Source organism: Vicugna pacos, chromosome 22 (genome assembly GCF_048564905.1).
Source record: "Vicugna pacos chromosome 22, VicPac4, whole genome shotgun sequence".
Taxonomy (NCBI): domain Eukaryota; kingdom Metazoa; phylum Chordata; class Mammalia; order Artiodactyla; family Camelidae; genus Vicugna; species Vicugna pacos.
This window is the reverse complement of record NC_133008.1, coordinates 11,700,174-11,725,880: the sequence shown is the minus strand read 5'-3', so window position 1 is coordinate 11,725,880 and position 25,707 is coordinate 11,700,174. Positions and strand designations below refer to the sequence as shown.

The 25,707-nt window shown below is 48.2% G+C and overlaps 2 protein-coding genes across 2 annotated transcripts in view; one reads left to right on the top strand and one right to left on the bottom strand.

The window, feature by feature from the left end:
• Nucleotides 1–14,599, bottom strand: part of STK10 (serine/threonine kinase 10) — a 106,575-nt gene extending 91,976 nt beyond the window's left edge. Inside the window, exon 1 of the mRNA XM_072947237.1 lies at nucleotides 14,152–14,599. Within this exon, the coding sequence (XP_072803338.1) occupies nucleotides 14,152–14,307 (156 nt within the window). The 5' untranslated portion in view covers nucleotides 14,308–14,599. The remainder of the gene's footprint in view (nucleotides 1–14,151) is intronic.
• A 1,846-nt stretch (nucleotides 14,600–16,445) lies between these two features.
• On the top strand, nucleotides 16,446–20,242 carry EFCAB9 (EF-hand calcium binding domain 9). Its single transcript, XM_031689360.2, has 4 exons — nucleotides 16,446–16,634; nucleotides 18,164–18,312; nucleotides 19,099–19,275; nucleotides 20,021–20,242. The coding sequence occupies exons 1-4, from the start codon at nucleotides 16,499–16,501 to the stop codon at nucleotides 20,210–20,212; spliced, it is 654 nt and encodes a 217-aa protein (XP_031545220.2). The 5' UTR covers nucleotides 16,446–16,498; the 3' UTR covers nucleotides 20,213–20,242.
• Nucleotides 20,243–25,707: the final 5,465 nt, after the last annotated feature.

Sequence of the window (25,707 nt, the reverse complement as noted above, 5' to 3'; positions counted from 1 at the left end):
CAGAGGTGAGGGAGCATCTAAACCTCACTCGCGTGTCCCAGATCCACCCTCAGAAATAGGAATTTCTTTTTCTAGGAAGAAACAAAAGGCTTGAGTGCAGAGAGTGGGCAGAAGAACCCTGGGCGGTGATGGTTTGCTCGTGAGGTCGCCTAGCAACCTGGCTGGGCGGCCAGCGTGAGGGAAGGCTCCCAGCTGACCTGTCAGAGGAGCAGCATGGGCGGGTGGGTCAGAAGCAAAGCAGGGAGCTGTCAAGGCGAAAGGGTCCGATTTCCCCCCGTCCTCTTGATTCTGGACGCTGTGCCAGGCATGCGTCAAATGCAGTTCGGGGGGAGGGTAGAGCACATGCTTATTAGCATGCAGAAGGTCCTGGGTTCAGTCCCCAGTACCTCCTCCAAAAATAAATAAACCTAGTTACCTCCCCCCACCAAAATGAAATAATTAAATAATACAATAATAAATAAAACATAAAGATATTTAAAAAAATGCAGCTCAGGCCACTGGAACCAAGGAGGGTCTTGGTCTGTGGCCCACAATACCCGGCTGTGGTGGCCCTGAGTGACGACTGTTACCCATCGTGGGAAAGGCTTCAACTGCATCAAGGAGGGAGGAGATCCGGGCCGGGAAGGAAGCAGGGTCGCAGCAGAACCAGCTCTGTGCAGGGCAAAGGCCCAACAACTCAAGTAGGGTGGCCTGAGGGCCACAGACAGAGCCAGGATGGCGGCGATGTGGCCTGGGGCTCAGGTTCCACCACCGCCCTGGCCGGCAGCCATGAGTGGACCATGTGCACAGCAGCCCGGCCTTCCCGAGGCTGTGGGTCAAAGGTGAAGAAGGCCTGAGTGAGGCAGGAGGAGCCCTGCCTTTACCAGCACAGGCCCATGAGGGCCACAGAGGTGCCACCTCCTCCTCCTACTGAAGAGAAAACAAAGGCCCAGGTGACTTGTCCCAGGTCACACAGCCAGGAAGCAGCTGCCAGGACTCGACTCAGGTCTGGCTCTCTGCGCAGTGCTCCTTCCCCTCAGAGACCTCGGGAGGCCCCTACCCAGTTGCTGCGTGTGCCTGTCCCCCTTCCCCACCTCCTCCCCCACTGCCTTCAACCAGAAACCCTCTTAGGGCGAACCTCCATGGCTCCCTTCTGCCGACACAATAAAGCCCCAACTGCCAGGCCCGGCACTGGGGCCCTGGTGATCTGCCCGTCTTCCACTCTTCCAGGACCCCACCACTCCTGCGACCACCACCTGCCACAGCCAGCGCTCGACCACCTCCTACTTCCGTGCCTTCCTTTATGTTCTTTCCGCCACCTGGAGGGCCTTCCCCATACCTGTTTAACCACCCCACAAAGTCTAACTCAGCCACAGCCTGTGTCATGAAACGTTCCCTGACCCCCACCCCACCTCCCCGACTAGAACTTCGTGTCTTACTGGAGCTTTCATCACAGACCTCCTGGTGCCACCAGTCATTTGTGCTCACAGATTCTCTCTCTGACTTGGCTGTGAGCTCTGAGAGGCCGAGCTCACATCTGATTCATTTTGCTCTATCCTACAGAGCCAGGAACAGAACAGCCAGTGGATGGGTAAGCGCATGGGAGAGTGGGAAGGTGGATGGTTGGGAAGATGGGAGGATGGTTGGGCAGATAGGCAGGTGGGTGAATGGATGGATGAATGGGAGGGTGGGTAGTTGTTAAGTGTGTGTATGGATGGATGGATGATGGATGGGAGGGAAGGAGGGTATATAGAAGGCTGGGTGTGTGAGAGGATGGATGGATAGATGGGTGGATGGATGGAAGACAGGTAAATGGACTGATGGGTGGATGGATGGCCAGATGGACGGGATAGTGAGTGAGTAGGAGCATGAATGGGTAGATGGGAGAATAGACAGATATGAGAGAGGGATAAAGGAATGAAGGAGACGTCTAGGCAGTAGACACTCATCAAGTCTTCCTTTTTCCCAAAAGGCACTGGAGCCCACCTTGGTGCTGGCTTCTGTGAGCACCAGCCTCTCTTCCTTCCTCTGTACCATAGCCAAGAAAGTTATCTTCACAGGCACCTGCCCTACTCTATCTAATATCTCCATCTTGACAAACTTAGAAATGGGCACATTTCTATCACGATTCATGGAATGGAAACAGCTCAGGAGAGAGGTTCAAACTCCAGCGCTACTATTTACCAGCTAAGTGCCCTTGGGGAAGGCAGAAAGCTAGACTCCAGCTTCCTGATGGAGATGCGGACAATTCCAGCGACACACGAGGAAGTTCGTGAGCCACCAGGCCTTAGTCAGTTGGCTATTGGATGTCACTGCCCTCACTTGGGACTGTGTATTTTTGGTTTTCAAAAGCCTAAAGCCATTTTTATCTTGCTCACCAATGTATTTATTCCTGTATCTGCTCATAGCAAAAACTCAGTAAGTGTTTTAAAATAATAGATGGATGGGTGGGTGGGTGTGTGGATGCACTGCTGTCTGTACCTCCCTGCCAGCAGAGAGGCCCTCTACTTAAGAGAAGAAAGGAGAGTGACAAGATGTCCAGTTTCTCCTCGACACATTGAGATTCCTGAATCTAACCTGTCCTCTGGTTTTGGAAGATGGGCCCTCTTTACCTTGGGGAAGCCAAAGTCTTTGACGGGGCCAGGACACACACAGTTAATGAGAGAAACCACTTCCTGATCAATAATCACCAGGCCAAGTTTCAGCTCAGTGACAAGCGAGACAGCTGAGTTTCAGGACAAGTGACATTTAAGGATGGCAAAGATTACGAAGCACAAAAGCAGAGGAGTGACGTAGCTTCCAATGATGAGCATTTAATGTTCTCTCCCTGGGGGTGGGGAGAAGCCTGGCGGGCCATCCTGGCCCAGCAGGGAAATGCTGAGCCTCAAAATCCTCCTGGGCCAGCAAATAAAACACTAAAACCCAAACAGGGCTGGCCCCGAAGATACCATGTCACGGCCTTGGCCAAAAATCTGGGAGCTCTCAGAGCTCAGCTCTTCAAAAGTGCTGGGGAATCCAACCCCGTCTATCACTTATAAAGGAGGGGGAAGGTGTCACGGGCTCTGCCTCCTTGAGGCCACTGCTCCCTCCTTTCCCAGGCTCCCTCTACCCTGAGGAGGGCTGGGAGAGGACGGGGTGCTGAGTCGGGGAGGGGGGGGTGGGCAGCCTGGGACCGACAGCACAGGGGAGGGAGAGCAGGAGGCGCCTTTCTCCAGGCCACCCTGGCTCCCTGCACCACCCTAGCACCTGATAAGCCTCACCTCACTTAATCTTCACTGCAGCCTGGGGGATCATGTGCTCCACCCTGTTTTCCAGTCGGCCCCAAATCTCAGAGAGGCTGAGGTTGCCCTGTGTTTTCAATCCACAGTACTGTGGGTGCTATTTTTTTCATTACTCTAAAAGCATCCTGCACTTGTTCAAGAGCATCTTCAAAATAAAACGGTACCAAGGAGAAAATCAAACCACACTAGTCCCAGAGATAACCGCTTCCAGCACCTTGAGCACCTCCTCCCAGTGTTTCATGGTGCGGACGTACCCGGATTTGTCTGGCAATCCCACCATAACTCTTCCCGGCTGTGTGTCCCCAGGGACTTAATGTGACCTCTCTGTCCCTCACCTTCCTGCTTGGTACAATAAAGATGTTAGCTGGGACCATGCTTAGCATGTGCTAGGTCCTGGGTTCAATTCCCAGTACCTCCATTTGAAAAAACCAAAAAGCAAAAAAGATGTTAGCAGTTCCTGGTTCGCAGGCTGTTGTGAGCATTCGGTGAGTTAATATGTCAAAGGTGCTTAGAGCAGGGCTGGGCTGGAGTGAGCGCCCCGTAGTCATTCACTCTTTTTTGTCTCTTTATAAAAACAGGATTCAACTGTACACACTGATTTGTCGCTTTCCTTTTTACTTAGCAATACGTCATGAACAGCCCTTCAGATCACAAAACGCTCTTCCACAGCATCCCCTCCAATTACTGCAGGCTGATTGGTGGGTCCACCGTAGATCTAACCAATCCCCTTCCTCAGCCCCTCTATACTGGTCACGTGGTGCTGCGTCCAAAAGCCTGAGATTTGGGGGAGGGTATAGCTCAGCGGTAGAGCGTGCGCCTCGCATGCATGAAGGTCGTGGGTTCAATTACCAGTACCTCTGTTTAAAAAACATATACAAATAAATAAACCTAAAATTACCTCCCCCTATTAAAAAAATTATAAAAAAAAAAAAGAAAAGTTAAAAAAAAAAAAACCTCTGCTGTATCGTGGCTGTGTGTCCCCGGGAGCTGGCCTCATAAGATTACAGGTGTGAAGACACTTTGATCCTGCTTATAAGAGGAATTGTATTAGCCCCACTTTTCAGAAAAGGAAACTGAGGCTCAGAGGGGTGTCATCACTTGCCCAAGGTCACGCAGCAATGACAAGGGCCGTCCTAGGACTTGTGGGATGAAAAGCAGCACCAGTCTGGAGTCTCCGAGCAGAGCTCTGGCGGGAGGCACAGAGTGGTCCTGGGGTCCTCTGCAGGTGCACCCTGCTGCCCCGGCAGGCGGGCCTCAGACAGATGAGCGGCTCTGGACGGGGATGCCGGCACCGGCACCTGGGGCTCCAGGTCCATCGTGGACAGAGGCACACCAGTCACCTCCTCTTGGCCCCAGCAACACTTGTCACCTCAAAGTAGGCGCTCAAGAGAGAAGGAGGGTTGAGAAAGAGCAAAGCCTCCCCAACCTGGCACCAGAGCGCACCAAGATGCAAATCAAAGGGAGAAAGATTCTCAAGGCTAGAGAGGCGTGCCAGCTCCGATGGGGTCATTTCACAGGGTGACAAAGCCAGCTTTGTGGCAACCGCCTCAGAGGGCCAAGAACTGGGCCTGGGCTGCCAGACCAGACAGGCCGGAGCTTTCCAGGAAGGAGGGCGAAGGGAAATGGGGCAGCGGCACTGGCTTCTCCCTCCAGGACGCGAGCGCTGCTCTTCCGGCCACCCAGGGTGGCCTCAGCTACCCTAGACAGACGGGCCACGGGGTGTGCATGGAGCTGAGACCGCCCTCCCAAAGCAGCGAATGTCTCAAAGGCTGGACGGAGCCTTCTTTGCTGTCACTGAATCACCTTCATCCTCACAACACAGCTGTGAGCTTGAGGCCGAGCCCAGGACTTGACACACCAGTGTCTACCCAGGAGCAGCCCCCGGCACAACGAGCAAGGGGCCTCAAGGGGATCTGACCCTCCGGATGAGCTAGTCCACTGGCACAAATCATCATCACAATGACAACAGTCCCCTTCGCGTCTCCTCCCTCCACGCTGGGCACCCTGTTAAAGGCTGGCCACACACATCTCAATCTGCACAAATCCTCCAAGGGAAGCCCTCTTGTGCTCCTCATTTTACAGCTCAAGATACGAGCCTCAGAGAGGCGAGGTGACTTTCCCAAGGTCACACAGCAGGCAATGAAGCTAGTAGAAATCTCAGAACTGATTTCAGTGCCTGCATGCGTCACCACAGCGCTGGCCTGCCTAGAGAAAGGGGGGACCTGGGTCTGGCAGTCACTACTCACCATCCATTCATTCAGCAGATATTAGCTGAGTATCTACCACAGGCCTGTTACCCATAAAAGATGGATAACTCCCTGCTCTCCAGAACCTTGCCTCCTCCAGAGAGGAAAGAAAATATGCAAGGAGACACACAAGAGAATCCCAGTTTGCAACAGAAGCTTTGAAGGAAATCAGCAGGGAGCTGTCACTGTGGTCAGGAGGGGAGACGGGAGTTGAGATCCAGAGGATGAGAAGGAGCCAGCATGCAGAGTCATGGGAAGAGAGTGGCAGGAAGTGGGAACAGCAAGTGCAAAGGTCCTGAGGCAGAAAGGGCTGTGTGTGCTTCCTTCAAAGCCTCTCAGGGACCCCCATCCTCCTTAGACTTGGAGGCTGGCTCTTGTTAACTCTTTAGTCACCAGCAGAGTGGTTAACTCCCCAACCCCGACCCCTCAGTCTTAGAGCTTGAATTCTGGTTCTGGTATAGCCTACGAGGGGGAAAAAAATAAGCTGTAAGAGAAGGAAGGTAACAAAATTGCAGCAAAGGGGAAGGCAGAGAGAAAGAGGAAGAGAAAGAGTGACTGAGTGCATGAGGGGGCGGGAGGAGGGATGGGGAAAGCTCTTTGACATGTCCCTCCCTGCCCTGGTCTCCCCCCTCCAGCCCTGCCGGCAGCGCACAGGATGGCTCAGCACCTTAGGACGCTGTGGCACCAGCGGCCCCACACCCACCAGGGCCCCAGGAGCACCCAGCTTCCCCACCCTGACGCCCGCCCCCTTCCCCTGCCGCTTCCTCTGCTGGGCCTGCCTGTGCCCGTCACCACTTCCTCTGCATCGGAGTCCACCACCGCCATCCTGGTGCTCAGATACAGCTGAGGCTAAGACAGCTCCCAATAAGGGTCACGTTCCTGGGCTCACAAACGCTCACTCCCACACGGAAGTGCCGCGGACCCCCTCTGCCCAGCAAGCTCCTTTGTCTTCCCCTCCATAGTGGACAGCAGAAAAGGCACCGGTTCCTGGCCAGAGATATGTGGGTTTAAGTCCCCACTTTGCCACGGAAGAGCTGTGACGCTCAGCAAGTCACTGTATCTCTCTGGGCCTCTGTTCCATCAGGTGAGGCTACTCACCCCTGCCTTTCATGGGGCTAGTAGGAGAATAAATGATGGACAGATAAGAAAGGAGCAACACCCAGCTCCCCTTCCTTTCACCTTTTCACCTTGGAACCCACAGAGCCTGGCACAGAGGAGGTGCTCAACTGCTCCTGCGAATGGCTGACACCTATTTGAGCTTTTCCAGCATCCTGGGCCAAGGGGTTACATGGGTTATTTCACACTCAGGCAACCCGACGAGGTGGTACCATTCCTGTCACCATTCTGCGGAAACTGAGGCACAGGTAAACACTCTTCTCAGGATCACACAGCCTGCAGAGGGAGGGCCAGGCTTTGACTCCGCGAAAGCATCCAAGTCCCTGCACCATGAGAAACGTCCTGGGAATCGTGGTCCCTGGGAAATGTGAGCGTCCCTTCCCACCTCACCCTCTTCGCCCTCCTTGCTTGCTGACCACCAGGCCTCGCTGTCTCGAACCCTCAGTGCCTCCCACCCACGTAAAACATCTCCTTCTTGGGCTGGTCACTTTCCATCAGGCACTTCCCCTCCCTGGGCTCTGACTCGGGCTCCAACCACAGCTCTGACTTTCCCGCCCACCCCAACCGGCTCCAGCCACCAAGGCATGTCCACTCTGTCCCAGCCTTCACTCATCGACGGCCACCTTGGCCTTGGGCAGCCAGGAAGCCTGGCTTTCTCATCCCCCAACTGTGTGGGCGAGCCACTCCCCCACCTGGTGACCATCCAAAGATGGCTCCCCTCTCACACTACAAGAGGCTGGTCAGGCCCTGGGGGTGTGGGGCAGGCAGGATGCAGGGCCCGAGTCTTTCATCACCCACCCAGGGACTTGACACACACAGGTGAACAAGGCCTGTTTGCTGAACTGGATAGAGGCGTGTTTGTTTGTATGAGGCAGCAGTGCTCCGCGGGACTGATTTTGCCCCCCAGGGGATATGTGGCAATGTCTGGAGACATTTTTGGCTGTCCCAACTAGGGGATAGAGGGGGAGGTGCCGGCAGTGGTGGTACTCCTGTGGGTAGAAGCCAGAGATGCCGCTAGCATCCCATAACGCCCAGGACGGCCCCACAACAAAGACGTAGCTGACCCAGATGTCAACAGTGCCAAGACGGGGAGCCTGGACCTTCTCCACCTGATACCAAGAGCGTCAACCACAATGACCTGTCCTCCTTTCCTGCCCACTTCCTGGGTGGGGGTCAGCTGCCAAAATGCATTACACCTCCCTAGTTCATCTCAGCCCTCCACTGGCCTCCAAATTATCACCTCCATTCTACAGACAAGAGCCTGAGGCTCAGAGATGGAGGATCACTCATTTGGAGTTGAAACCCAGATCCCTACTGGGCCCCAATTTCTTCCCTGAACTCCCCTGCTCCACTGCCCTCAGCAGCACCTAGGAGTGACCATCTGGCTGCTTTCTGGGGGCCATGGGGTGGCAGTCCCTGGGGCTGTCACCCTGGTCCAGGTAACCTCCAGAGGCCAGGGGAGCCCGGGTGGAGGTGGGGGCTGGCGGCATGGTTAGTTGCTTAGCTCACTTCACCTGGGCCTGCTCTGGAACCAGCCAGAGCAAGCCTCAGTGTGGCTGGTGCTAAATCAGCCACTCCAGACCCAAGTGGACCCCCCCACCCCCAGGCAGGAGACATCCCCAGGAAGCTGGGGCCACCTTGGTTTTAGGACTGAGCCAGGAACCCAGTCACAATAGCATGGACTTGTGTTTAAAAACACTAGGCTGAGCGGAAATAAGGTTACTGCCTGGGAGCAGAGCTCTTTCCGGAGGAGGAGGGGAGGCGCACGGGATGGAGACCTCCCTCAGCAGCCAGCAGCCCCTGGAGGAAGCGGAAACCCAGGCTTTAAAACTCTTGAACAGAGAAGAGGTGAAAGGAGAAGGCCTGGCCTGGGAGGGGGTGGGAGGGCCTGACAGCTGGCTCCGGCCTCTGCTTTGTCTAAACAGGCGTCAGGGCAGGATGTGGCATCTGAAGGATGCCAGTTAACAATGGCTCTCTGAGCCCAAGGGCACCTGACATTCCCACTCCAAGGGCTGTCACTGCCAAGACCCGGGACTCCTGTGGGGTCCCAGAGGACTCGAGGACGGGCCCTTAGTGAGGGCAAAGGGGGCCTCTATTATCTCATTTTCTTTTAATTAAAATTTTTTTCACTATTACGTATAGTCCCTTTACAATGCTGTGTTAATTTCTGGTGTACTGCATAGTGATTCAGTTATGTATATATATATTCTTTTTCATCATAGGCTATAACAAGCTATTGAATATAGTTCCCTGTGCTATGAAGCAGGACCTTGTTGTTTACTTTCTTATATATAGTAATCAGTATCCGCAAACCCAGAACTTCCAAATTATCCCTCCACCCACTTCCCCCCAGTAACCACAAGTTTGTTTTCTATGTCTATGAGTCTGTTTCTATTTTGTAAATAAGTTCATTTGTGTCATTTTTTTAGACTCCACATATAGGTGATATCATATGGTATTTTTCTTTCTTTTTCTGGCTTAATTCAGTTAATATGACAATCTCCAGGTCCATCCACGTTGCTGCTAATGACATTATTTTACACTTTTTTATGGCTGAGTAATATTCCACTGTATATACACACCCCAACTTCTTTATCCAGTCACCTGTCGATGGACGTTTAGGTGGCTTCCACGTCATGGCTATTGTCAGTAGCGCTGCTGTGAACACTGGGGTGCATGTATCTTTTCAAATTAGAGTCTCCTCCAGATAGATCTCATTTTCTTTTCAAAATTACCCTCAAAGAGGCATCACCCCTTCAACCTAGTAATTCCCTTCTGGGAGTCTAGCCTAAAAAAAAAAATAATTTAAAATATAAAAAAGAACTTTACTAGCAAAGCTGTTCTTCAATATCCGATCAGCTTTCCTATAACGCTTACTTTAAAAACACCAACTTTGTTCCAACACCTCTGATGTATTAGGGAATGATTTTATCAAAATACTAAATTCGCAATGGCTTATGTCTTGTTTTGCCCGCCAGAAACACTAGGTGAATGCAGAAAACCATACCCCGGTGGGCTGAGCCGCCAAAGAACACAGGAATGGCGTAGGCACACACCTCACACCTCTGTCGGCTGCCTCTGAGCCATGCTCACCCCATCTGGGGGCCACCTGATCTCAGATAACCCTCCTAACACAGCCTCAGAAGCTGCAACCCTTCCCACCCACGGCCACAAGCAGCCTGCAGGCCTCTTTCCTGGCAAAGTGCCATATTTATTGTATCGATTGAGATAAAACAGCATAACGTGAGTTGTTTTATTGGGGGCAAAAATGAGGACTGTAGCCTGGGAGACAGCATTCCAGACAGCTCTGAGGAACTGCTCCAAAGAGGCAGGGGGGACACTCAGTATTAGATATGATTTCAGTGAAGGGGGCACGTGCAGTCAAGCACACAATTAAGGCAGAGGCTGCTGCTGGTCACGAGGAGCAGACGTCATTGTTAATGATTTTAGTGCTTTTCTAGATATGAGGAGACGCAAGAATCTGGGCTCATAAATCTTCTCCTGAAAAATACCTAACTATCTGAAGGCCTGTTCTGCCAGTTATCCCAGAGCACGGAGCTCTGCATTCCTGATCTCAGCCCTGAACTCCGTGCAGAGTGTGTTGGAGGTCGGCAGCTGCAGCGGCGCGCGAGTTAATCCAAGCAGAGGTGGGCGGCAAGTGCCAACGGGACCCAGCCCTTGCAGAGGCAGGTGGCAAGTGCCAATGTTTAGCTGGCAGTTGTAATAATTTTGTGTTTCTTATCTGCAAAACCTGGGTAAACTGTGCTGCTTGCTTTTAGGTTCCTATCTTTTTTTTTTTCCCTCCTAACGTGCTCCAGGTGACATTTTTGAGTGTTGTGCCCTTAGCCCCATTTTTCTCACAAGGCTTCTGATTTTTATTGCATAATTTTGCACAGTTCGGGGATTTTTAGGAAGGCAAATTTACATTACAGCAGAACTGTATTATGTAAAGGGCTAAGCATAGCGCCTGGCACATGATATGCATTTAATCAATTTTAACTTACTAGTAAAAAAAAAAAAGTGTAGGGATTCCTTAAATATCCAAGAAGATTAAGATCATGGGGACACTGAGGCATCCCAGAAGGTATGTGCGAAGCATTTAGAATAATACAGGATGAGGCTTTCAGAATGAAAGATGGCATAAACGCTGTAGGTAGGCATGATCAAAACCCTGCACTAAAAAATCTTTTTCTCCATAAAAATCAACTAAGCCTGGAAGGAAATACATCAGAATATCAACAGCAACTGATGAGACAGGGTAATTTTTTTTCTTTTCTAATTAAAATTATTTTTTAATTTGTACTTTACTCCTAATTTTGCAAAATCATAAGCCTTTTAAAAGCATAAAGATAACATAAGATCACAACTAAAGCAATTTTCAAGAAGCAGAAAAACCATCTTCACGACCACACACTCCCTGTGTCCGGCATGTAAGGACCTGTTTCACCCACAGCTATGAGAGCCAGCACACCCTGCCCAAGGCAGCTTTTTTCCATTAAACACTGTATCAAACACTTCCCTTTCCATCCTGTCTTCAGAATCAAGATTATTTTTAACGACAAGAATTTTGAAACTATATAGCTTATGACTTTTACTTTGTATCTAGTAATGAAATCGAGACCATTTTCTTTGGAAATCGATTTGAGAATCAAATTGACTTTGTGCAAAAATCAATCCTACACTCCCTTTTTTCTCCCGAGATCAACTGATGGTTTATCAAGGAGAAGAAAGAAAAAGAGGCTCCTTATCGTGAGGCTGCTCATGTTTATTAGGTTCTGAGCCTCTGCAAGACGCTCGTCTGGAAATCCGTACTGAGAGTCCGATCCTGACAAGCCTCTGACAAACTGGGATTTCTTATGGCTTCGTACACCAGGGAAATCCTCAGGAAGGCCTTCACTGCCTAGGCTGCCAGGAAAAAAACCTGCCAGATCTAGGACAGGAAGAGGAGATGGTACCGGCCATCCCTTCCCCAGCTCACCGCCAACTGGTTACCCAGGTGCCCTGTCAAAATGGAAGTTCTGGTCGCGGCCACCACCTAGGCAGAACTTCTGGCCTCTGCTGCCAAGATGGCCATGCCTGAGAACACTGAAGTGGGGAAGAAGTTATGGTCCAAGATTAGAGTCTTTAGTAAAGGAATACCTGCTTCAGCTTCAACCAGAAGGGGCTGAGTACACAGCACCTCTCCAGGGTGGGAGAGACCAGTCACAGTGATCTCTGATCCAAGATGGGTCTTCCTCAGCTGGAAACTCAGCCCAGAGCCTCAAGTTCTAGTCCCTCCTCTCCCTGGGCCTGGGTGTTCTTGCACATAACACGAGGCTGAGTTAGATCAGAGAGTCACACACTAAAGCCAGGCAAGTAACATAATGAATTGTCCAGGTGTATCAGCCATCACACAGCTCTCCTAGTCTAGCTTTCTCTTGTTTTAATTGTGAGAAAATCATAGGTTTGGGGGGGGGGGATCGTGAGCTGTGGTGTAGTCAGCTCACAGCTTTGAGCACTAGACTCACTTTCAAAAGGGTCCATGTGCCCTGGAGAACCAGGAGGAGACAAAATAACTTGTGAATCAGATGGGCTCCTTTGCATGAAACTTCCAGGGTAGTACAGGGGAGTTCTGGGGGCTAAAGCAGGCAGAAATGACAATCGAAACTGACAAGGGGAAATCTTACCAGCCTAGAAGCAAAATTCTGCATTTAGGTTTGAAAGAAAATGAATCATATGAAGCCAGGATGCATTAGGGGACAGAGACAAGACTGCAATTGAAAGTCAGCCCCTAACAGAGAACAACCACTAGTGAGATCCAGCAGCACGCACTAAAAACATCGAGTGAAACTTCTGGAGAAAGTGGAGGATATGAGGAGCTGGTCAAGGGTCCAGCTGCCCTCATCGTGGTCAGAGCACGCCTGGAAGAGCATGCTCCACCCGGGGAAGGCAAGGACACTGGCAGGGTGTCCAGGGAGAGCCGCAAGGCTGAGGACAGCTTCCTGGAGCCACTGGGAGGAAGATGCAGCTCTGAGAAGGGTAAAGAAAAGACGTGTGAGTGAAGAATACGCTGGCTACCCTCCAAGACGTGCGAACCCTCAGGCAGAGAAGGGCAGCAAATTCAGGCAGCAGAGAGCCACGGGTATGAGTGTTACAGAGGCTGGCCTCTCCAACCACAAAACCTTTGCTCAGTGGGGGTTCTACCCTCTAACAGGAAGTGCGGCTCAGAGAGAAGTTTGTAAGGTAACAAAACAGGCATCCAGATGGGCCTGGTTGGCCTCAAAATTGCCTCTAGAACTGTGTTTCTCAAACTTAATGTGCTTAACAACCAGCTGGGGGGGGGGGGGCTTGTTAAAATGCAGATCCTAATTAAGTAGGTCTGGCTGAGGCCTGAGATTCTGCATTTCTGGCCAGCTCCCCAGAGATGCTGATGGTACCCGTCCAAGGACTAGATTTTGGTAGCTAAGCTCTTGGATACTTTCAAGGCAGAGAGCACGTCTTGACCAGGGGAGGGTAGAGAAGCCCTCTCTGTGGTCTAGCCTCCTAAAAGGGCAATCTTGGGGTCAGAGTCGTCTATAAGCCACAAGCGCCCCCAAAGAGGGTGATGGTGGCTCAGGAAGGAGGTGACCCTCTGGAGGTACCACAAGCTTAACATGTCGGTTTCTCTCAGTAAACGGTTTCCTGGAGGAAACATCACTGAAAGGGCGGTGTCAAGTTCTAAGTGTTTGGGTGCCCAGTAGGACTCAGCAACTCAGAATTTGTTCACAAACCTGGTTTGTGGAGCAGGAACTAGACACTGACCTGCTGCAAACGTGTCTAGAATTAATCCACTCTGCCCCACCTACCCCTCCACAAATGCTGTCCGGCTTCCACTCCTCTAGGGGAAAGGTGATTGCAGTCTGAGACTCCCCAGCTGTGACTCATCTACAGAATCAAATCTGATCCCTGAAGCGCAGGATTCACGAGGCTTTGACCTCCCCCCTCTGCCCAACCCACATTTCCAAGCCTCACCTCTCTGGAGACCTCCCACCCTTTCCTGTCTCTCCTGTCTCTGGCTTCAGATGTGTCCCCAGCTTAACCGGCCTCAACCCTTCCAGATGCAGTTGCGCTTCTCTATCTCCATCGCTTCGGTATTCTCACCAGGATCTGGGTGGCGTCTCTTAAAAGTATTCCTAGTATCACAGGTTTACCGCGGATGTCTCGTCTCGGATGCTAAAGACCTGTAAGCTCCCCTTTGTCTCCCCCTGCGGCGCCGAGAGCCGTGCGGGGCGCACAGGAAGTGCTCAGAAACTTAGCTCGGGAGCAGCAGCCCTGCCCAGAGGAGGCGTCTGGCGCGCAGGGACTCAGCTGGGCTGAGTGAGGGTACCACCATCACCACTCCCAACCCGCAAAAAACAAGGGTCACCAGGACGGGAGCCTAGAACCCAGAGTTCGGGGCCGGGGAGCCCCTCTGCAGTCTTCCGGATCGTGGCCAAACTGACCAGGGCCAGCGCCCCTTGCTTCCGGAGCCGCTCCACGCGCCCCGGGCCACCTACCCCCAGCGCCCTCACCTTGTAAACCTTGCCGAAGGCACCGTCGCCCAGCTCGCCCACGATCTCCCACACCTCGTTGGGGTCCACGTCCCGGCGGACGTGTTCATATTCGCGGGACTTTCTCTTCTCGAAGGTAGACAGTCGCAGGATGCGGCGGAAATTGGCTAAAGCCATGGCTGGGGGCGAGGTGGAGCCGGCTAGCGCTCGGGCTAGGGCTCCGGCGGCCGCGAGGAGGAGGAGCTGGAGGACGCCGCGGCGCTAGGGGATTCTCCCCAGACCCGCCCTTTCCCGCAGCCCGACCCAGGTCAAGTGCGCCCTGGGCTGCGCGCAGCGGGAGCACCCGGAACCGCGCAGGCGGCCGCAGCCGCGGTCCCCGCCCCCGCTCGGTCCCGTCCCCGGGCCGCCTCCTGATGCCGGCCGCGCTCAAGCCGAGCCCCCGCCCAGCCCGCAAGCTCCCGGACGCGTTCCCGGGACCCGGCCCCGCGCCCGCCCACCCGCCCGGCTCCACCTGCCGCTCTCCGGCAGCGCCCGGAGACCCCCTAATTGGCTGCGGGCGCTCCGGGCTCCGCCCGTCGCCGCAGGGCACTCTGGAAACTGTAGTCCCCCGCGCGCCGTAGCGCGCCCGCGAGCTAAGGACTAGGCTTTGGAGAGCTTTAGGGGACCTTTCGGCGGGACCATCCCGGGACTGGGAGGCCCACCGCGTCTCGTGGCTCCCAAAAGTTTTGTGGGCTCGAGAGGGGAAGCGCATTGATTTTTCTCGAGCGCCCACTGATTGTTGTCCAAAGACCTAGAAGGCGTACCCGCATTAATCATTGAGTCTGCCCCGCAACTCCTCAGCGAGGCTGCTTTGCTCGCGCCCACTTTTCAGGTAGGGGCGCCCGGCAGGCGAGGGCACCAGCCCCGGGCTACAGATCCTGCTGGCGGATCCAGTGCAGCTTCCTCGGCGCGGTGCTGCCTCCTAGCGCGGGAAGCGCTACGCCGTTGCGACCGTGGCCAGTCCCTGGAGGCCCAGGCTCCCCGGCTTGCTTCCTGCTTCCCAGGGACTCTGCCCCACCGAGATCCACAAACCGGCCAGGGTTACAGGGCTGGGAGAAGGGCTCCTCGGGGACTTATTTATCACATGCTTCATGAAGGCTCTTCAGATATATTTGCCTATTAACCAAAAACTTTATTATGCTTAATTTCCCCCAAATTTTTTTTTTAAATAAGCTCAGTATACATAGAACTGAAGTCTTCCTGCCTATCTCCCTCGCAAAAACAAACAAACTGAAGTCTTCTTTGATCACCATCATTCTCATCCGGTCTGTTTTTACCTGCCACTGTTAACTGTCTCCAGGGCAGTTACATTTTATCTGAGTCTACTTAGTGGGTTTCCAAACGGAGAGTGCTTGAGGGGTGGGCAGTCTACAACGCTTGTTACAGTAACTCGAGTCTCAAAGAATGTCACACTCCAACCGTCCTTATCCCTACAGAGAATGTCCATGTTGAGGAGTTTCCATCCCTTCCTGAGCAGCAGGCAAACACCCAGTATAGTTCTAAATTTGGAAAGCCACTGCAGAAGCCTGGGGTGCTGGTGGTGGTCTGCACAAAGGGCGCCCTGAGTAAAGTTTGCCAAACACTTTGAAACATCCCCACAGCTTAATGAGTGGTTAGACTGCAGAGAGTCTTTATCACTAAAAGAAGTGATGGTGGTTCGGTGGGAGGGGGAATATAAATGAAACAAGATTGGCCCTGAGTTGACTGATAATGGTTGAAGCTGGGTAATTATTACACGTAGGTTTATTACTAATTATTCATCTACGTTTGGATGTGTTTGAAATCCTCTATTATAAAGAACATCAAAGAAAAGAGAAGGTGCTGGTTATACTAACCAAGTTTACTGCTTTGTTTTTTGGTTCGTTGACTCGTACTTTGGTCTTTAAGAAGTTCCTTCTCTCTTTGCTTTTATTTGATTGTACTAATTCTAGGTTCTTTTAGTACTTTTTTGTGTATTTAGATTTTTTTGTTTTCTCATAAATGTATTTGGGCTATAAATACTCCTCTGAGAACTACTTTGGCTGCCTAATACAGGCTTTCATGTGTACACTCTCTCCATTTCTAAACAGCCTGTGATTTCAGTTTACAGCTGGTTATACTTAGTGACAGAGGGATAATCAAGGTAACAAGAGATTGAGGACAATAAACATCCACAGCAAAGCTGGAGAACTGGAGGAAGCAATTTTAATTTATTGACTCTTTCCTATGATGTTTTGACCTAGGAAAACCTTTATTACCAGAGCTTCTCTCTACCCAACGTTCTAGTTCCGAGGCAGAATTCTCTATTTCACTCCAGGGTGCCAGAGCCTTCTGCTTAAAGGGCACCACGATGAAACTGAAGAAAGGATCGTTTCTGTGGTACCTCTATCTGGACAAACTATACTGCTTATTATCCGTGAGAAACGTGAAGGCCTTGGTGGATTATTTCCACCTTCTTGACGTGCACCGCAAGAACACCTTGAACGGTCTGTACTTTCAGAGATGTTTCCTTTGGGTCATTACCCGTTTTTTAACTAATGTGCAGGAAAACTGACAGAAACTGCTTCATTAACAGTTATCTGTTTTAACTTCTAAGTGAAGCACAGAGAAAAATCGCCACCTGAGACTGGATAGCAGTTCGGTGAGGAGGATTAAGTTGCTCTGGGGTTAGATTCTGGCTCCACCCATTACTCCCTCACGATATGGAGAATGCCATCACCTTTTTTAAGTCTCATTTGCTTCATCTGTGAGGCTTCTAAAAATGGAGTCCCTCTCACAGTTGGAAAAAGAATAATTGAGATAATGTATGGAAATACTTAGCTCAGTGCCTGGCCGCCATAAGGGTTTAATAAGTGTTCATTACTATTACAGTTATTCCTGGGGGCTGAGTCCCACTCAGGCATTAACCCCCAAGACTCTCCCTCAGCAAGACTTTTCACCTATCGAATGGGAGGTTGAACAGATAATCTGCAAGATCCCTTCTACTTCTTGGTACTTGGGAGTGACCAAAACGTGTTGATGATCTTGACCCTGCCTTTGAGTGCACAAACTAATAGATCAGTTAAAATACTTTAGTGTTTTTTTTTTAAGGATGGGGTTTAAGTAAGGTGTCCTATCCATTCATTGTGACCTGAGAGAAAAGTCATTTACCAATAGTTTCTTCCATAAAGATTTTTTTAAAGAGTTCAAGCTTTGTAAAATAATAGACACCTTCATTTTTTCATACTTTCATGTCTCAGTTTTTCTTTTTACATGTAGATTTATACACAGTATGTCACCAAATCCCCACAACAGATAATCCGCAGTCCTAGATAAGGCAACGGTAGGGCACCCAGATGTAAACAGAAGAGCTGGGACTGAAACCCAAGGGTTTCTGACTCCGAAGTCCACCCTCTGAGTCTCACTGGAGTTTGCTGAGCTGAGTTTGCTCTCCCTGGCAACCAAACCACTCCCTGGTGATGCAACACCCGAGAGGTAAAGTCATGTTCCTGTCTTCTGGTCACCAAGGGACTGGATGATGGCCTGAAAGAGTGAAGGCACAGTCTTAAGTTTTATAGAAGAGGGATGAATTTTGAATTTCTCGTTTTAAAATCTCAAGTGAAAGGCCCAGGTGAAATGCCAGTTTTTGCAATAAAGTGTCCTGGGTCCCCACTGAGAATGGAGCTCTTCCTCCCACGTACGAGGAGCACTTTGAGACTTTCACTGGTTACGTATACGCATCTGTGTGCTCCGTCGAGCGTACTGCTGGGCTCAGAAACCAAGCCCAGCCCTATCCATTATCTCCATCTCTGCAAGTCCAGGCATAGTGCTTTTCCACACAGCCCAAGGGCAATTAGGGTTTGAGGAATTGTGGAAGGTATCGTGGCAAAGCCGAAACAAACTATTTATTACCACTGCCGGGTCAGCAAGCTTTCAACATGACTACTATTTATGTGACTCCTAGGTGTTTAGCATTTTGGAACTGTTTCAGAAAAATCCATCTCGTCTCCCCCTCCCTGGCCCCCGACTCCAACAGATATACTGTTCTACCACTTCCTTAATCATGTAACTGACTTGAAACGGAAACAGATCACAACTGTGTTCAACATGCTGGACTGGAACGCCGAGGGCGAGATTGGTTTTGACCAGTTCTACATGCTGGTTTGCATACTGCTAGCGCAGGAGGTGAGTGACGAGTCAGGCTCTGGGGCAGGGGCAGAGCCTGGCTGCTGCCACCATTTTGCTACAGGTAGCATTGAATTAAGAGTGCATCAGACTGTTTCTTTTCACTTGGAACAGGAAGGAAAAAAATGAGGGGAGAACTACTTTTGGTTCTTAAATGGTCCACCTATAACCTAGAAATTCCCAAAGGCTACCCAGCCTCCCTCCCACACTGCCTTCCTAAAGAGCTGGTCTCACCCTGTTGCATCCCTTCTTGGCATGCCCTTCCTTGCCCGTTTTAGCTGGTGGGTTTTAAATAATCACTGGTAATCCCAAAGCCTCTCTCCCTCAATGATCCCTTTTCAGAGAATTTTCTGAAAGAGATGAATGGTGGAGACGAGAAACGCTCTTCTTCGGGTTCCCACCTTACCTTGCACACACTCCTAGTGTGTATTTACCTATTTCCCACTCCTCGAGGAAAGGCACCGTGTGTCTTCATCATTTTATTACCAGTGTCGCAATTTCCGGAAGTAGATTTTCAAGGAACATGAAGGAAATGCATTTTAGCAACCAGAGCTCTGTCCAGCAGACCTAGTCACTGCAGGGGGCGGCAGTGCCCCCTGAATGCAGGTGCTGCCACAGGACTTGGTACACTGACCACAGAACCCCCTCAACCCTGAGCTGCTGTGACTCTACCCTTTGTCTTTAAGCTCTCTAGGGAATGGACTAGTGACTATGTCTTGATGCAGCAAGTTTAGAAAGTAGCGCCAACGGCACCGTTCCTTTTCTTACATATTTCTCTCAAAATAGAACCACTTGGGAGAGCAGTTTATTTTCCGCCATTCCCGGCCTGTTTTTGAGCTGCTTGACGTGAATGGGGAGCTGAAAATTGGCCCAGCCAACTTCCACACATACAACTTTCTCTTCAATATTAGAAAACAGCAACTTAGAGAACTCTGCCGTAACTTCGACATCTCAGGTGACCGCGTAAGTGCCGATCCCAACGTGTGGTGTGGCAGCCCCTCTGTCCAAAGGTGGAGGACAATGTCCTGCTACCTACAGGAGAGACGGGTGAGGAGGAGGGTGGGAGAAACCTGCTGGAGCACGTCATGGTGCTGGGATTGGGAAAAACTGGAGATTTATAGGCCTGAGGGGGAGAGAGGCTTGAATAACTAACTGCTACATCATATAACATGGATAGAAAATTATAGAAATTTGCAGAAAAATTGTAAGGACATTTTGTTTACAAGTTTAAAGAAGGAAATAGATTAACATGGCAGGAGTTGTGGTCTTGGGGGATGGGTTTATAGATTTGAGTAAGTAGAAAGGACGAAATTCTTGGGCGGGAACACTTAAGTAAAAACCCCAAGAAAAAACAACTATGGTAAAGAAAGGGAATTCTGCCTGTTTAAAGAGGAAGTCTGTGTTGGGGAAGCAAGTGAGGGCTAAGGTTTAAAAAGCTGGCTCTCACTGTGGAGAAGCTCAGATGGCAGCCTGATGCGTCTGGACTTGACACAGAACTAAGAAAGTGACCCTTGGTGCCTTCAGAGTCCACAATAGACTCTCTGTTCCTGGCTCCTAAACTACAGACTATAATTATGTCCTAAATACTGGGCCTCTCTAATAAAGTTTCCAGGTTTTTAAATGTGAAATGATTACAGTCCTGCCATCATCTGAAATAAAGTATCAAATTCTCCCTGAAATAATTTTTCTTTTTTCCCTCCAACATAAGCATATTAATTACAAGGAATTTAAGCTGTTTACTATCTTCTCCATGGACAAATACCAGGAGAGGCAGAAAGCAAAGAGAGAGAAGAAAGAGAAAGCTCTGATCAAAAAGAAAGTGTCACGTCAAGTTAATGAGAGCCCAAGAGTGAGTCATGGAATAAATGGATCTGAAAGTTTAAGTAGTTACAACTTTTAACATATCTAAAAATAAACTTAGAACATCAAAGTGGATGTCTTTGTGTTTTTACACTTGCAAGGTATAGATGAATGCCCCTCAGACAGCAGGCTCTTAACTTTCATGACCTTTGGACTCACATATGACCCACAATAATGTGAAGTAACCACTTTCTCTTTGTTGACACGCCCCAGTTCTGCTGCTGCTTTGCAGATCAACCCTGTCCACTAAGTCCCTCCCTGTGCATCCACATAATTACCAACTCTCGCCGGGGCTAAGCAGTTGGAAGGTGATGCTTTCCCAGTATTTGTCACTATTGGCCCATGCTTTCAGAATCTTTTTCTATCCTCCCAATCCTGAGGCAAAAACAAACTTCCAAAATGGCAAGTGGTGAAATGCTTCTAACCTTAAGGGAAACTGCCTTTTAAGGATATGGGGACTGTGTTCTTCCTAGAACTTGAGTTATTCTTCGACCAGTTAGGGGCTTAAGCAACTGGACCAAATCTACTAGGGTAAGATAATTATTACATGCCCTTGTATAATTTTAATTTTTTGTGTAATTAACCCCTTGAATAATTTTTAAGTGTTTTTAGCTCAGGGCTTGTGAATCCTCTCTACCTGGTTGCACTGTGACACTAAGCATAGCCACCATGTAGCAAGTGCTTGCTATGGGTAAGGCAGGTGCTTGAGAGGCATGACTTTGTCGTCCTAACCCTGTGAATTAGGTGTTATCCTCAATTTACAAGGGAGGAAATTGAAGTGTCAAGATCAAGAAACTTATCCGAGCACATGACTTACAGTGGTAGGACCAGAATTCACATCCAAGATCAATTAGATGCTTGTGCTTAGAGCAAGCGATCTGAGTAACACTCCAGTGTTAGCAGCTTGTTTAGCATTTCATGGCTCAGAGCTCCCTTCTGCATAATGCTAATCACCACATCTCCTTCTAGCATAGATTTCTGAGGAACAAGTATGGCAAGTAAAGAAACACAGCTCCTTTACTACAAACCAAGAATCTGTTAAGGATACATTGTGCAATGTAACTGACCGTAAGGCATTCAGCGAGTTCCAGAGCACTGAACAATCACCGAAAATCACTTTGTCCGTGCACCAGACAAGAATATTGCTCAGCTAAGACTGTCTGTTCATGAGTCAAACTTGTTTCAGGAATGAGCCGGTAGTTACTCCCTCCTCCCTGGAAATCATCAAGGTGATTATAAAAAGTACCGTGATCTATTAGATTAAAAAAAAAATCCTTTTGAGAGCTTTTTCACAAACTGGGTGGTTCTAGAATGTAATCAGGAGACTGAGCATTTAGCTCTGAGAAGCCCAACCCGAAACTCAGTGTGAAAACTAAAATTCAACTGCACCAGTTAAAGTGGCGCTTTGGGGACTAGGGGTACAACAAAGAAACCAGTCTGTCAGTGTCCACTTTAGGGCTTCTTTCTCAATTACATTATGTGACTTAAATTTTTTTTAAATGTGTATTCGCAGGTGTGCGTGTAGATGCTTCAGTTAAGTTTCACTGTCTCCACAGTGAATTAATCCACTTGCGCTTTTAAGGGTAGAGTTTAGACCAAGAACGTTTAGCTATGTTTTTGAATGGCAGTAACACTCTGCATTGTTTCTATGTCATAGCTATGTTAGAATTACTTGGTCAAGAAAGCATGTGTTTCTTCAGAAGCCTAGGCAGCAGGTTGAGGAGGAGCACTCCCAGGGGCAGGTGAACAGCAGGCGTGGCTGAAGAGATGAGTCCAGTTTCAGCCCAGGGCCATGGGACTGGTTCCTCCACAATCTACATCAGCTGTAAAGAGGAAAGAATTTGAGAGAGGGCTACCTAAGCAAAGTGAAAGAACATCTCTTGCACTAGTCCTGAGCTCTCACAAGCCTCATGTTAAACACAAAGATTAAAAAAGGCCAAACCTACTTTGCCGACACCTGCTGACATGGGCAGTTACGTATGTCAGCTGTCCCTACAGAGCAAGAGGACAAAATTCACAGGAGATTGGCTATAGCAAGGGATACAGTCACATTTCTCCTCTTTTCTCTTTTCCATAAGTAAATACTAAAGCATGGCATTGGAGATTTGGAGGTAGATATGGATATATTTGTTAATCCATCCAATTAGCAACAAAAGACCATTAAAAAAGTAAAAAAAAATTATTGTAAAATAGTAGGTTTTTTTCACACTGGTAAGAAAAAAACATATGAAAATTATTCAATAAGTTGATCTGGTAAAGTGGGATAGCTAACTAGCTATCTGGAAAGAAAATAAGTCTGGGCTATTACTCTATTCCTTGCACCCAAATAAACTCCAGATAATGAAATCATAAAAGAAATACTAAAAACATGAGACAAATTTTTTTATAATCTCAGTGGGTAAGAATTTTTGAAGTTAGGAGGGAAAAAAAAAAAGATGCCATAAAATACAAGACTGATAGATCTGACCATGCAAAAACCTAACATTTGCACATGGTAAGTTACACAAAAAACATCATAATACATGACAGAAAATGACTAATCTCCTTACTATAAAAAAATAGAGACTAAAGACCAACATGCACTAGGAATATGGGCAAACAGACAATTCACAGGAAAAAAGAACAAATGGCCTTAAAATATACAGTAAAATGCTAAATTTCACACAAAGAAAAAAACCCTCAGAAGTAAAAACACAGGACACAGGTTTTTACCTAGATTGTCAAGGATCAAAAAGTCGGTCAAGGGTATAGGGAAGTAAGAGCAGTCACACTGCGTTAGTATTAAACTGTACAACCTATGTGGAGGGCCATTCAGCACCTCTGCTCTCTAAACATGAATACTGTTTCACGTAGCAATGCTCCCTCTTCAGGAGCGTGTTCTGCAGGTATACACAGATGCAAAGATGTAGCTATGGAAAAGGACTTTTCACAGCAGCATGGTTTGCAGCAGCGAGACTGGAAACAGCCAGGCTGACCAGAATTGAGAGTCTGAAATACCGTGGCACTGCAAACAATGGAATACCATTGCAGCCGTCAGAGGAACGAAGCGGATCTAGCTCGACCTATGTGGAACAATCTCTAAGATTCATCATGTTAGAGAAAAATCAAATGTATAGAATAGCACATTTATGGAAAGAAACAGGGTAAGGTGGGTGGATACAGGCATATACACTAGAGCAGGGGTTCTCACGCTGGGATCCCCAGACTAGCAGCAGCAGCAGCACCTGGGAACTCTTAGAAATGCGAACAACTGGGTCCAACTCACACCTACTAACTTGGAACCGCTGGGGGAAGAGCCCAGCAACCTGCGCTTTAATAAGCCTTCCAGGTTAATTCTGTTGCATGCTCAAGTCTGAGAACCCCCGTGCTTAGAGTATTTTAAAGAGATCCAGGAGACTGGCAACAGCTGTCACGTCTGGGGAGAACACGCAGGAGATGAAGAACAGGAGTGGAAGAGGGGCTTTTCACTTCGGTAGTTTGGATTTTTTTCCCCATGTATCACCTATTTTGATCCAAAATGGATCAAGAAATGAGCTCAGTGCTTCTGAAAAACTGAATTATGAGCTTTGGTTTACAACATGATTCTTAAAAAAGAAAAACCAACAACCCAATATCGACCAAGATTTCAATGCAGCAAATAAAGCGTATCTAACACTGACCATGTATAGTTTAACACAACAGAGCCTAAGTTTGGTGATGATGAACTTGCTATTTACTGAGCTGAGGTTTTGAAAAGAGGGACAATCTTTTTAAAGGTTTTATCAGAATGAAGCAGATTACCCTTATTGTGGAGAGTAATAATAATTAAAAACCCAGAATAAAGGCAAAGACAAAGGAAAAATTGAACTTTTTTTTTTTAAAAAAAGCACAAAAACCCTACATACTAAAATTGTACACATCAAGTATTGGTCCAATCTTATATCAATCTATTTACAATTAAACAGCACCATGGTTTTCTTACCTAGGTTAGTTAAACATGCCCAGAAAGTTGTTATTCAATGTGTATGTTCCTTTAAAATAAACTGAGCTCTTAAGAGAGCTCAAATCCTCAACAAAAAACCTTTTACCAACCATAGATTATTGTATCACAAAATTTACTTAAGAAAAATAGATTTGAACACTTTTTTCTTTCCAGTCGACAAACTTTGAGAGATGTTGCTATTCAATGTGGCACACAAATTAACAAAGAAACTTTCTGATGACAGGGCATTATATATTGAAATACCCTTGTGTACCTCCACTTCCACATACAAAAATACTCCTTTGGAATTAATGCTGCTGTCTCCTGTTGAATTTAGATCCAATTATCAGCAAACCTAAATTAGATGTAGCCACAATCTTTAAAATGATTGCATAAAAAAAGAGAAGTAGTTAAAGCTCTCAGAAACATATGTTACAATTATAGATATTATGTCTAATTAGGCTATATAGGAAATTGAATACCATTTTAAACATTACATTTAAACTGATTAGCAGTTTTGCTTTGCCATTAAAATTAATAATGGTGCTTCACATCCAAAATAGGTGTGGAGGTTTATTTCCCATTTGAGAACATTAAGTGCCTTCTTGCCTCTACTTTTCCATCTCATGGATTTTCAGGGGTTCACACAGCAGGTGGGAGCCCTCTTCTCACTTATGGAATTAACTTTGAAACAGCTCCAAATTAAATATAATCCTTGGTAGCTTTTTAGCAGTCACAGTACAGAAGAATCAGGTTATCTCACTGAATTTGTCAGTCCTCTAATCTAGTCTGCATATGGTTCTTAACCTGCCTCTTTGCTAGGAAAGATGAGAGAGGAAAACTCTCATCCACCACAACCAGAGGTCACAGAGAGCTGTGGGAAACACTGAAGTACAGAAGCAACGTTTCATCATCTGGTCTCACAGCCGATGTTTAAGTGATGACAGTAATCTTTCACACTAGTAAATTATAAGTCGAAATTTTTTTCAAAAGATTGAAGATAGGCACAATCATTCCAGGCACAGATAGAATGGGTTCTCCTTATACCCTCTCCTGCAAACTCAGGGAGAAGAGATAGTTTCTTATCCTCTTAACAAGCCGTACTTGATTCCCTGCATCCCCTGGCCTAGGATCCATGCAGCTGGGGGCACAGTTAGCTCTGAGAAATTCCAAACAGAGTGGGTAGATCAATGAAGGTATTATATAGTAGTGATCTTCTAAACCTGGTTATGAAAACAACTTCATTATAAAGACATTTCAAAATACTTCTGCAGCAAGAGGACAAGAGACTTTTCAACTAAGTACCAGTTGAAAATCAGAGATCTGAATTCACTGACTAAATTATTGCCTAGTGTTCCAGAAAGGTGCTGGCACCAACGTGCTGGAAGGCACCAAAATTTAGTGTGAATGTAAAGTAAGGAGCTCAACATATGGGGATGGGGCAAGCAATATTGAAACACAATTTGCCAGTCTCTACTCCTTTATGGCTAAACATTAACTGAGCTAAGAATTAAGACCAGAAAAGAAGGGGACCTCAAATACTGCTCTTTTTGTTTCCATTTTTAAAAGCTCAA

Bases quoted from the DNA above. Each gene is read 5' to 3' on its own strand.
- EFCAB9 (XM_031689360.2), top strand. From the start codon at position 16,499: ATGAAACTGAAGAAAGGATCGTTTCTGTGGTACCTCTATCTGGACAAA. The intron at 18,313-19,098 runs GTGAGTGACGAG...CTCTCAAAATAG, and splicing joins GCATACTGCTAGCGCAGGAG to AACCACTTGGGAGAGCAGTT. The intron at 19,276-20,020 runs GTAAGTGCCGAT...CTCCAACATAAG, and splicing joins TCGACATCTCAGGTGACCGC to CATATTAATTACAAGGAATT.